The following is a 12,386-nucleotide window of genomic DNA, read 5'->3' as shown; positions in this document are numbered from 1 at the left end:
TACGAACCAATATGAAAATTTCCATCTTTGGAAAAGCTCAGTTATCCTATACGATCTATAGGCTTTAAGTATGAGCCATTTTCTTTGTATTGCTTGCAATTTTCCCAATGTAAAATATTGGGGCTCTTGCGGTTTGATACGTAGAAAGTAACGCAAAAAAATAAAAATCTACAAATACCGCATATTATGTTATTTGAATTAAGGTGGGGCTGTGGGTAAAGTATTATTATTATTTTTATTAATGAAAATGCTTGACCCACCCAACTCAAACCCGCACCTTAACCCAAATAATATGCGTTGCGGAGTGCGGGATTCGTGGATTTTTATTTGATTTTTTTGCGTTACTTTCTGCGTATCAAAACAAAAGAAAAAGAGTCCCAAAATATCTTGCTTATAGAACCAACCAAATCGTACGTATTGGCGACCCATGGGTTGAGAAACACTGCGGCCTGAAAACCCGCGATAACGATTTATTATTTTTAAAGTCGGGCAAAGTGTAAGGCCTACATATCTTAAAACGAAAGTTTTGAAACTATAAAAGCAGGCGTATGCAATTTGACTAGTTTTAGCAAGCGTTTACGAAAAAGCCAGAACAAAAACAAAAAGCTAACTGAATTTTCTGCCGCCAACCATGTTCAAAAAGAGCCAAATTTGGCAAATTTGGCAAAAAAAAATCATAAAAGCCAATCTGGCAACCCTATCAATCTATGTCCTCTTTGTCACAAATACGTGTTGTGCCATATTGATGTTTGCCACATGTTATAGCTGTTGATTTAAAATGATTATGGCAATTTAACATGTAACCAAATGTCAATGTTGTATGGCAGTGCTTTTCAACCTTTAAAATTTCCATCCGCACTTTTTTATTTCAGAAAATTTCCATCCGCACGAAACAAGTGCATCAGTAAGTGTGCAACCGTTAGTTTTATTTGTGGAATAACAATGAAAGGGTTTTTGTATTAAAACCGTGTGTCTAAGCCAGCGTTTCTTAACCTTTTTTAATTGGGGGCGCACCTAGAGACGTGTGAAAACGTGGCGGCGCACCTTACAAGCGAAGCGAGCGCGAAATTTTTGAGGTGTACCGATATTTCTTTCAAATTGCTTGTATTTTTTATTATATGGGTTTTATAGTTGCGTATCTTTAAAGGGACTATTAGCCTTTGAGACTAAAAACGTTATTTTGTCCATTTAAGTCTTAATCCGACTAAATTTGGACTTATTTCGAAGTGTTTTTTCATTTTGCTCGCGGCGCACCTAGCAGCCTTCCATGGCGCACCAGTACGCCGCGGCGCACCGGTTGAGAAACGCTGGTCTAAGCCTTGATCGATATACAAAAGATAGCTTAAGCTGCAATGAACAACTATACGAGACTATATTACTGTACCTGTAACGCATCAGTGGGCGCACCAGCTTATTTGATTACTGTATTAAAAATAATAAAAAATAATAACATACATAATTTTCATCCGCACATTCATCCGCACGACGTTTGTCATCCGCATTACAATTTTTGTCATCCGCAAAAGTGCGTACCATCCCACGGGTAAAAAGCACTGTTGTATGGTGTTCTGAAATGGAACAACTAAACTAAACACTTGGTTAATCAAGTCACACATATTTTACGTAACGAAGACCTGTCGAACAACCCTAATAGCTTAAGCTGTAGCAGCAATTGTTCGAATTGCCTGATATTAAGGCAATAATACGTAATCCCGGTACCAAACGTCGTCCAACGTAAGAAAATATCTGTTTGAAAATAAAAATTCCTTATTGTTCAAACAGCTGCAATAAACGTGATTTTTGTAAACTCTTTCTAAATTTTACCTTGTTAAACACAAGAAGCCTTAATCTTTGACCCGAATAACTTCTAAAATATATATCGGGTAGGGTTGTGGTAAGATGTCGAGGTAAATGTCCGAATGCCTATATTGAAAGTATGTTAAGGATAATATTGTTCGACGTGCGTGATATTCTCGGTGCAAAAATGTTCTCGGGTAGCTTTAATAAAGAAGCGCCAACGCAAACGGCCAAACGGCCTGCAACGTATATTGCTCTTATAGGTTGAACTGCGTGGCTACACGTTCGATAAATACAAATTTAACACAATAGCGGAGTAGGTTTGCTATACTCGCGCGTTATAATTCCAAGTATGCAACACTTAAACCTGACAAAAACATTTTTTTTTCTAAAGAGACCACCACTTATAAACTAATCCGTAAATTTACTAATGACGTATTTTAATTTCCCACTGTTTTCTAAACACTGAGAAAAATTTTTAATTTTATTTCATTTTTATGAAAGCGATGAATTTTTATATGATATTTACGGTCACGCAGAAATAGAGTTAAATGTAAGAAATACCCGGAACCTGTTTGAAAATGAAATTGCCCTGTGTCGCTACAATACACGTAATATTTTGCGAACTCTGCCTAAGTTTTGCGTGGTTGAACACACAGCGTAAAACATAAAAAAGCCGTTGGGCCTAAAAGTCTCAACCTCGCAGCATTATATTTTTTACCACGGCGATCAACTTAGATTGATTTGCAGTTTCATGCAGATAAATGCGGTAACTATTTTGAAACGATTTGCGCTAAATAAGGTTATATATTAGACTGCATTTCAGTTGCATATTTGCACGCAAGTTCTCGAGAACACCAGGTGATTTTAACACCAATTATTTTATGACGCAACGTTATGACGTACCTTTGTGTCATTTTGTATGAGCCCCCCCCCTACGATGCTGAAAAACGAATAAATTGTTTTACGGCGCTTCATTAATTGACAGCCTGTAAAAACTTACTTCTCCAACGTATCGAAATAATACCAAAATAATTTTTGTTAAGGTTTAGTTGACTATACCCAATTGCTTTATCGTTTCCTAGTCCAAATCTAAACCAAAACCGAAAACAATGGGAGAATTCCAACATGGTTTATTCGGTTGTTTTGACAATTGTGGAGTGTGCATCATCTCCTATTTCGTGCCATGCTATGCAGTGGGTAAAACAGCCGAGGCTGTCGGAGACTCTTTCCTGATGTGTTGCCTCGGGTACATGTTTACTGGATGTATTGCAGGTAAACTGTAAAGGTTATAGTTTTGTTAACGCATCATTTCTTATATTTTTGTTTTTGTAATTTTGTGAACGATTGGAAATATATTTTGCTCGTCTGAAGGTTATTCGTTGAATTCATTCTTTTTTCGTTTGCCTAACTGTAAGATAAGTTAATATAATTTTGGCATTGTCTAAACCTTAAAGAATAACTTTAATAAAACCATTTCCCTGAAAAGACAAATTGTTCTTTTATCCCGATCTCTAAATATGACATAACGTTCCTATCAAAGTTTAAAAATGTATTTGTATTCGTAGGTGGAATAGTTCGTGGCAAAGTACGAGCTCAAAAAGGCATCGAAGGAAGTGCCCTTGGCGACTTTTGCATCCACATGTTCTGTCCGTTGTGTGCCGTGAGTCAGGACCGTCAAGAAACCATGGACGGATCTGGCATGGCTGGACAGTCTATTGCCCGGGTCTAGTAACAATTGTGATTAATCTACTAAAACTGATTGTGTGCCTTAATCTGTCGCATTTGACAATTGTTATTTACATTAATTTTAAATTTAACATATGCTATGTATCTTATTGAATTTTACAGCAATGTTTTATGCAGGGGATATGGTACCCACATTGTAAAGCACACATCACGATGTTTCTAACTTGACAACAACAACAATTTAATTTGGTCAATTAATTTCCTTAATTTACATTTCTTTCTATATGTTTTCATTACTTAATGCTGGATGAGAATTATTGAAAAGCCGTTTTTGTATACACGTGTTCAAGGAAGTTAGGTCCGTACCATATATTAGGCCTTTTCTTCACAAAACAATTTTACCAGTATAACCTTGTTATATCTCGACTAATTTTCGGTACATAGGGTTGGTTAAAGTTTATCATATGTATATTGCATTTCTAGATTGTGTCTGTATACAAGTTACTGTCATTACTAATAAAATAAATAGAACAAATAGATGTCAATTTGCAGAGATGAAGCAGAGGTTTTACTTAGGAGGCATGAACATTTTAAGGCGTTACATACCATATGGACAACAAGTCATAATGTTACGTCGTGACGCCAAAAATTAGGCACCCTTTAAGAAATATGCTGCCTTTGACAAACTTGTGCACAAATGTGCAATGGTTATTGACTCCACATTCAAGGAGAAATAGGCGAAAAATAAATAATTGGTTTAAAATGTCAATGTTTTTTTTTATAAGAAAACGTTGCGTAACAAGTTGTTTAGCTTTGAGTTGTGATGTATTACTTACAGTTCAATGTCCACATTTCAAAGACGTTATGGATTCGCGCCAAACTCTTAAATTACATTAACTGTATATTAAATACAGAAATGATTTCGTTTCGTATAGTCTAGGTATGGTCTACGAAGACTACATAAAAACAGTATAAGCTGTTTTTTTTGCGCTCATAAATTGGGTGCTCCTGCGACCTGTGTATTAAAACGTCGTAACAATTTCAGTACCGGATTCCCCGCGCAGCAATATTATTGACCACATGTTGCGCGTTTGTGTTTGCCATAAAAGTCGTGAAACCATATTCAATACCAATAGAAAGATAATAAAAAAGTTATTTTAAAAATCTCCAAGCGCTATACATAAAGTGTAATTACTTGACTAGACTTAGTGCACTTAAGTCATTGTTTTTAAATTACTTGTCTTTAATACATGTTGGTAAAGTGACTTGACTTGGGCTTAAGTCAATTATGCGAACGATTTAGATTTTTTATTGGATACAGTTTTGGTAAAATGGATAATATTTATTTTTTATTATAAAACATTTTATTTTGATGCTAATATCTTGACTTCGAACTGTGACTTGCTATAGCAATGACATATATTCGGACTCGAACTTAACTTATTATTTGTTGCAAATTTGGCTTGAAAGTTATTTTGCAAACGTTTAGTCCCGGACTTGAGTTATTCCAAAATAATCTTTTCACAATACATTGTTCATGTGTTGTGTCGCATTAAAACTAAAGCCAGGGTGGGTTACCTTTATTGTTGTTTAGGTTGAACTAACATCTTTAGAGTTGTTGCCACAACCTGTCATCATAAAACAAGAACTTAAAGAAACGTGCTGTGCCCACTGCCCAGTCAAATTTGTTGTCGAATTTGCAACTAAAATCAATTTAAAAAATGTTCAGATGTTGTGCTTAGGGCGCCTGCAAATTCAGAATACATCTAAGTTTAATAACGTCAAATAAAAGTGAAGGTTCGTTGTTCTTTAGTTCTTTGTTTTGATTAAAGATTTACAATAAATATTTTGCCATGGATAAGCCAAGAAACGTAAAGTTGACAAGGAATGTCGCAAATTTAAAGGATTTAATGCCCAAATGCTTTTTCACTCAATTGGTAGAAAGCAGTATTTGCTGTGCAATGAAAATGTTGCCGTGTTTAATGGGTACAACAAAAGACGGTTTATTTCTTGTATAGGTGGATAAATACACGATTACTGTATCGATTCAGGAATACGGTCCGGCAACTATTCATTTTACCTTATCCGGGCCGCCGAATGGAAAAGTTGCCCGCCCCTAACACACTCTTTATGAAAAATCTTGTTGAAATGCATTCAGTTACCCGGCGACATATAAATGAAGTATATCGCCACTATAGCCAGGGTTGCAATCTGCTAATAAGAACAAAAATTAAGCACGCTGCCCTGTGTTGACGTAGTTTTACTAACAGTATTTATTAAATACAAGCTTTTAGGGTTTACCAACCATTCAGACAACAAGAACCACTTTTCTTACATGGTTAACCGCAAAGAACCACACCTCGCACATAGAAAGAAATAATAGCCTACTCTATGTCTTGCTCTCGTCCACAAAGCGATCGCACGAAACGTTAAAAAGTGCCTTTGTTCGGTTGAATAGACAAATATTTAATTTAGAAGGAGACTCGACGAATTGTTTGAAAAATGCACATTTATGGATATAATGTCATTTATCAAGGTGAACGAATAACCTGAGAATCATTTCACGCATTTGGAAAACTGCAAATAAACTTAACGCATTTGGAAAACTGCAAATAAACCTAATACAAAATAATCTAATGCAAATAATTAACTTAAATTAACTTGGGTTGCGGTTGTTTTATATTTTGTCAGGGGGTATTTTTCAGGGCCCTAGTTTTAAGGGTGGTTTGTCTAAGTAATTGAAAGTATAGCCGAAAGTAATGGCTGTATTGTGAAAAAATGAGTTGGATAAATACTTTCTACAATTAAAGTAGGATGCGGCCCTCGTGAAAGCAGCAACAATTTTAGGCCGTACATGTTGGCAAAGGCACTGTGTCCATAACAAATTCGTATTCCCCGGACCAAATAGTTCTCAAGCATAAATTAAACAAAATGCAAGATTCCATCAAGCTGGTCTGTTAAAACTATTACATATTAGGTTGTATTCTGCGTCATTTGCTTGAGGCGCGTGTTATTGCCGATGATTTAAAAAGGTAATTTATCATGTTACTAAAAAGTAATGTTTGGCTTGAGTGCTTACTAGTGTGTAAAGTCGTAAACATTTTAATTTTTTCTAAATAAAATATTTTAATTTCTCTAATCGTTAATTTTTATAAAGCATATATGTTGGTCGTCCCTTGACTATATTTTTGCTTATTGTGGCTGAAATGGGTTAACTAAATGATTCCCCACAAATGGAGTCACATTCTTTAGCCTGTGTTGAAGCAGCATTTAATCGGATGACGTGTTATAATTTATCGTATTTATCTGCGTGACTATGAAACTTCCAATTCTTCATCTAACTAAAAATTTTACATTTGTTTAAACAAAATTGCAAATAACGTGTGCTTATTTGAAATAAAAGACTAAATACCCAACGGCTAAGCACGTCAAACATCATTCACGTAACGAAAACCAGTGACATATATCGATAGTGAACCATTCACTAACGTAAAACCTTAAGTTGAATAGCAGCCATTGTTCGCATTCAGCAAATACGTAAACCGTCGCTTTAAATGCGAAATTTTGCGAACTTTACCTAAATTTTGCGCGGTAACATCAAGAAGTTTTTAAACATATAAGTCTTAAGTTGGAAACATTAAAATATTTTTGTTAAGGCAATCAATACGTTTTGACTTCAATTTGATTTGTAATGCTGAAAACTCGCGACATTTATCGATCCATAATTACTAACAAACGTTAAACTTTAGGCTGTAACAGCAATTGTTCAGACATAATAATACCGGCACCAAACTGCGTCATACGTGAAAATAATTCTTGAAAATAAAAATTGCTCAACGGTGATCGGTTTGCGACGGCGCTCGCTTACCTTCCTCAAAAAGATATCTCCCAGAACCCGCCGGATAATATCCATTTATTTTTTTTTTACTCACCACACAAAAAATGAATCTAGCCCCAGCAACCTCCCCCGGAAAAATATTTCTCAACACCCGTTGGAAAATAATTAATTTATGTTAAAAAAATGTGCTTGGCAGTCTTACCAACCAAACATGAAAAGTAAAAAGTATTACGTAATTTTGAGAAAGAATTGCTAAATGGCTAACTCAAGAGTTTTACATTTTTTAATTTTGGGGCGGATCATTTTAAAAACATGTGTATTTCACGAAATACCGGCATTTGTCGCCTAATTCAACCAACATTGCACTTTTATGTGCAGAGTTTATGTGCCACACGGCCATAATCTGTATATGCGTCACACGGCTAATGAGTCAAAATGCCATAGTGCATGTAGCGCCGCCTTTGTGCTAAACGGATTTTACTTAAAACAGACAAAAACAGGATTAAAGTGCGCACTATCTCGAAAAAAGTTGTATTTAGTCATAAAAAGTTTTTAACCGCGCCTCCTTTGGTAATTGTCCTATGCCTTAATTGAACCCCCTCAGTAATTATCACACGAAAAACAATTCGCTATTTTTCAATTACATAGCACTAGCAGTGAGACAACATCAAAACTATAGTAAAAAAATGAGTTTATTTGGTGGGTTTGGCTAAACTGTAATTCAGGAGGCTTTTCGCATTGGGCACACAACAATTTGCTCGTTCTTGATATATATTATTTTGTGAGGGCATTGACTCCACAGTTGTGAAACCACGCAAACGGATGCCTAGATACCACGTAACAATGTCGTCCGAAGCGCAAAAACCTTCACCATAATGCAAAAAGGTATTTGGCCAAGGGATATATTTTCTGTATTTTTTTCAAGACTATGCAAAAATCGTTTGTTTTAGTCTTATCGCTGCAGGGTTGACGCGTAAAAAACGCTTGCGTTGTCAAAGTTGCACTTGTTTCACGTTGACGCTCAGCTGTATTGAGATGAGCTAGATTTTGACGTTGACTTGTAGGTTATTGATTGCCCATTCTACAGGTGAATATTGATTCAGCGTGGGAATTGAATCTCCAGGGGAGATCGATGTTTTCGGTGAAACTGAAGTAAGTTCACCAGGTCGCAAACAAATGTCGTTGCTTTCTGACATGGTATAATCCCTGTTATGCGCAATACATTGGTCCAAAGCGTGACCAAGATGCAGGTTGGATCCCTGGTAGTAAGACAAAACGTCGCGGCAGTCAAAACGTAAATGTTAAGGTGGATTCCCCGTGGTCAACTATGGATCATATCGGCAATCACTTATCGCTACAAACGCAACGAGAAAGCGGACTCGGGAGAAAATGAAATCACAGACCATAATTTACGTATCAAACAATCTCTTCGCCATCGTTGATTCTACCAAATCGTAATTTTTGCCTAATCTAAATCCACGAAGGTCGAAACGTTAGAAATTACATATATGCTGCTGATAACGAGGCGTTTCTTTTTAAAGGGGTGGTGTCATGTAGCAGGCGCGGATCTAGGATTTCAGTTTGGGTAGGGCCATGAAAAAATTTTCAGATATGACGTCTCGAAAGTATGTCATTGCATGACGTCATAATTCAGGTAAAAATAATATCGGCTGTCCGAAGAAACAAACTCGTGCAAAATAACATTATTCAGGTTGTTGAACAAATCATTCCGCGTAGAGCGAAAAACAGACCTTTTAAAAGCACGAAAAAGTAATAAGGTTAACCTGTACAGTGGGCCGGTTTCCTAGTGTGACCCGGTATAAAGAATATTGCTGAAAGACGTTACCATGTCTATTGTCTACACATCTCGCTTTTTCCCGAAAAGGCGAGAGCAATCACCCAAGAGATCCGAAGCCGGAAGAAATTATTAATACATTTACGGATAAGAAGTCAAGGAGAATGAATCTTCTCTTGTGAAAGGCGACTTCTGATTTTGGGCATTGGTTCTCATTGTATACACCTAAATAATTATGTTTATTTCCTATTATTTGCATACGTTTCGTTCACCTATTCTTTTTCGTTCATCAATTTAATTAAAAGCATTAATTATCCAATGTTTTGGTGTTAACCTGGTTCTGATACAGATTTGCATTAAAAACAAAAAAGCTTTTAATCGAACTTGGATTTAAGTTCGTTTAATATATAGTTGAGGTCAGCGTAAGCCACTTAAGCCGTCGCTGCAAAATCTGAAAAACGCCGCTTTGCGCGAGTGCGCGAAACGAATATTACAATTTTGTATTTAATATATGGAGCCATAAGCTCGTACACACCATTTTTTCTCTCGTTGTTCTAGTTGGCGTAAACGAAAACCAATGTCGGCAGTCGTGTTTTGGGGCCAGCTTGAGAATCATTCTAGAAACCCTGGGAATTGACGTTTCTCTCACCTTTTTAGGCGTTGGCCGCTTTTCGTTGTTTTAGTGTTCTATTATTTTACTCTTTCGCTTATTTTAATACAATTAAAAGACACGCATTGTAGCCTTTGGCAGCCGACAGGCCGTGAAGTAGAGTTCTGGAATAGTTTAACGTAACAAATTGGCGAGCACGACAGGACTCTACAGTCGAGGGGAGAAGCGTTACATGCAGCATGTATTTTCCTTTGCCACAACCTTTTTATAGATCAGGCGACAAATTTAAATCGTTTTTATCAGTTTTTGAATCGTATTGTAAGAGCATTGTAGCCAATGAAGATGTTAAAAAAACATTTATTATTGCCATGTCTCGACCGGGATTTTTTGTTTGATATAAGTGACGGCGCAAGTAGCCTGTATGAACTATCGTCTAGTGCTGTAATTGAGCTGGCCAGTTGCTAGAAAAGGGGTCAAATGGTTAACGAAAGCATAAGGGAATACGTTTATAGTTTGCAAACTCTTGGCGAACAAGCTTACCCAGACGGCGGCGACAAGCCGTATATGGTTCTGCTGCGCGGCTTGAGCGACAGAACACTCGCCACTGCAATTAGTAAGGACGCGTCAATAAAGCGCGACTTTACTAAAGCCGCTAAGATGGCTCTCCACGCCAGCATCGCGTGCCAGCCCTCACAGGATGTAGGCCACATAGGTCGCTGCAAATCCCGTCTTTGCAGCTTTCCAAATGGAATTCCAACGCCAAATGGGGGATTTCATGGAAACAATCGACCATCTACGACAAGAGGTAGCCGACCTTTGCTCCGGCCAATACCAGCTACTGGATAGGGGGTTTGACCTCGGTGATTTAATTAAACAGCCTATCGTACAAATCGCATCTGGTCAAAGGCCTCATTCCTTCGTAAATATTATGATCAAAAACCTGCCAGTATGCGCCCTTGTTGATACGGGTTCAGCAGTTTTACGACAAAACACATTACGACAAAAGTATGGAACTGTTTAAAGGCTAAAGTGGGTAATTTATTTCTACGGCCAGGATAAAACACTGTTAAGACTTGTTACCCCGCATGAACTAAGGCCCAAAATCCTTGCCTTACTTCACGATGTTAAACTAGGCGGTGGTCACCTGGGGATCCATAAAACATGCGCCAAGGTAGCGGAACGACACTTCTGGCCAGGCTGGCGCGAGGAGACGGAACGGTATTGCATGGAATGTCGTGAGTGTGAATTCAATAAGAAACCCTCGAAAACACCAAAAGCCCCCTTGGTACCATCTTGCGATGAAGGTCCTTTAGAAAGGGTAGAAATCGACATCATGGGGCCACTACCTTTAACCCGCCACGGGTACCAATATGTCCTCGTAGCCTGTGATATTTTTACTCATTATGTCCGAGCTTGGCCCCTACGTACTCAAACAGCAACCGAAACGGCCAGCGTATTGTACAACCGCTGGATGACTGTTCATGGAGTTCTCGCTACCTGCGGACTTAGTCGGAGCAGAGGAGTCGCATTTCATAAACGACAACATCAAGGGTCTTCACGACCGACTTGTTCGTGCCGAAGATGATGTTCGGACTACCCTCGTCAAGCAGCGCCAGCGAATGGAGGCACATTTCAATAGACACGCAGATGACACCGTATTTCACGTCGGCGACTCGGTTTTACTAAGGGATATCGTAGTCCCTGTAGGGTCAAACCGAATATTTCATTTTCCCTAAGCAGGCCCTTACAAGGTCATCCAAGTTCGACCACCGGTAAATTATTTAATAGAAGCGGCCAACGGACGACAACAGAACGTCCATCAGAAACGTTTATGGCCATATATTATGTGATTATTACCTTATAAATTAAATTAAAACCACTTAGTTTAGTGTAAAACTCAAGGTACATAATTAAACAACTCATTCAAATTAACTGTATGGCGGTGTTAATTGTTAGATTCTTAATTTTAACAACATACGTATTTTATAAAAACATCTTTCGCGAAGCAAACAAATAAATGAATTAGCGTTGATGTACAAATTTTGGCAAAATATGTAGAATTCCTATTAATGAGGTTGCAGACTAATTTAATTTTAAACAAGCCAATTTGTTGTGGTTGGCAAATGTGATCAGGCATCGTCCATTAAGGAAATGCTTTCTCTATACACAACCCCATTAAGGAAATGTTTTCTCCACAATGTTTTTCTCCACAAATATACTTATCCTAAAAATATGTTTCCAGATGTATTTCAATTTTTTCTTTATTATGCTGGGTCAGTACGCAGTTTAAATTGATGCTGTAGCGGTTGGCTCACACACAGTTTGCTGTGTGTATTACTCAATTGAAAATATTATTTTTAAAGTTGCTGTAAATCACACTATAAATAATGTATTTTATTTGGCACTTCAGTGTAAATTATTTTGTGTAGTACCTTGTAAACAGCTTCTGAAAGAAAACAATTTATCGACGAATGTATTACTAAAAAAATGCTGTTTCTCTAAATTCCAAAAATTCCCACACATATCGCGGCATGGGAAACAAATGGTCTAGTGTAGTCTACACCAGTGCTCTTCAACGGTGTGCACGGTGCACCCTAGGGTGCACCAAAATATGCATGGGGTGCACCAGTACGAAAGGGTATACAAGGGTGCAGAAC

General features: G+C 37.4%; 1 protein-coding gene across 1 annotated transcript; it reads left to right on the top strand.

The window, feature by feature from the left end:
- Positions 1–2,822: 2,822 nt before the first annotated feature.
- Positions 2,823–4,021, top strand: LOC146140559 (uncharacterized). Its single transcript, XM_083391975.1, has 2 exons — positions 2,823–3,072; positions 3,366–4,021. Exons 1-2 carry the CDS (start codon positions 2,910–2,912, stop codon positions 3,527–3,529), a joined length of 327 nt encoding a protein of 108 aa, XP_083248101.1. The 5' UTR covers positions 2,823–2,909; the 3' UTR covers positions 3,530–4,021.
- The last annotated feature ends 8,365 nt before the right edge of the window (positions 4,022–12,386 follow it).

The sequence above is a fragment of the Ascidiella aspersa genome, chromosome 6, assembly GCF_963924565.1.
Source record: "Ascidiella aspersa chromosome 6, kaAscAspe10.2, whole genome shotgun sequence".
NCBI lineage: Eukaryota > Metazoa > Chordata > Ascidiacea > Phlebobranchia > Ascidiidae > Ascidiella > Ascidiella aspersa.
Note: the sequence above shows the minus strand (reverse complement) of the source record. Positions and strands in the feature narration are given on the sequence as shown.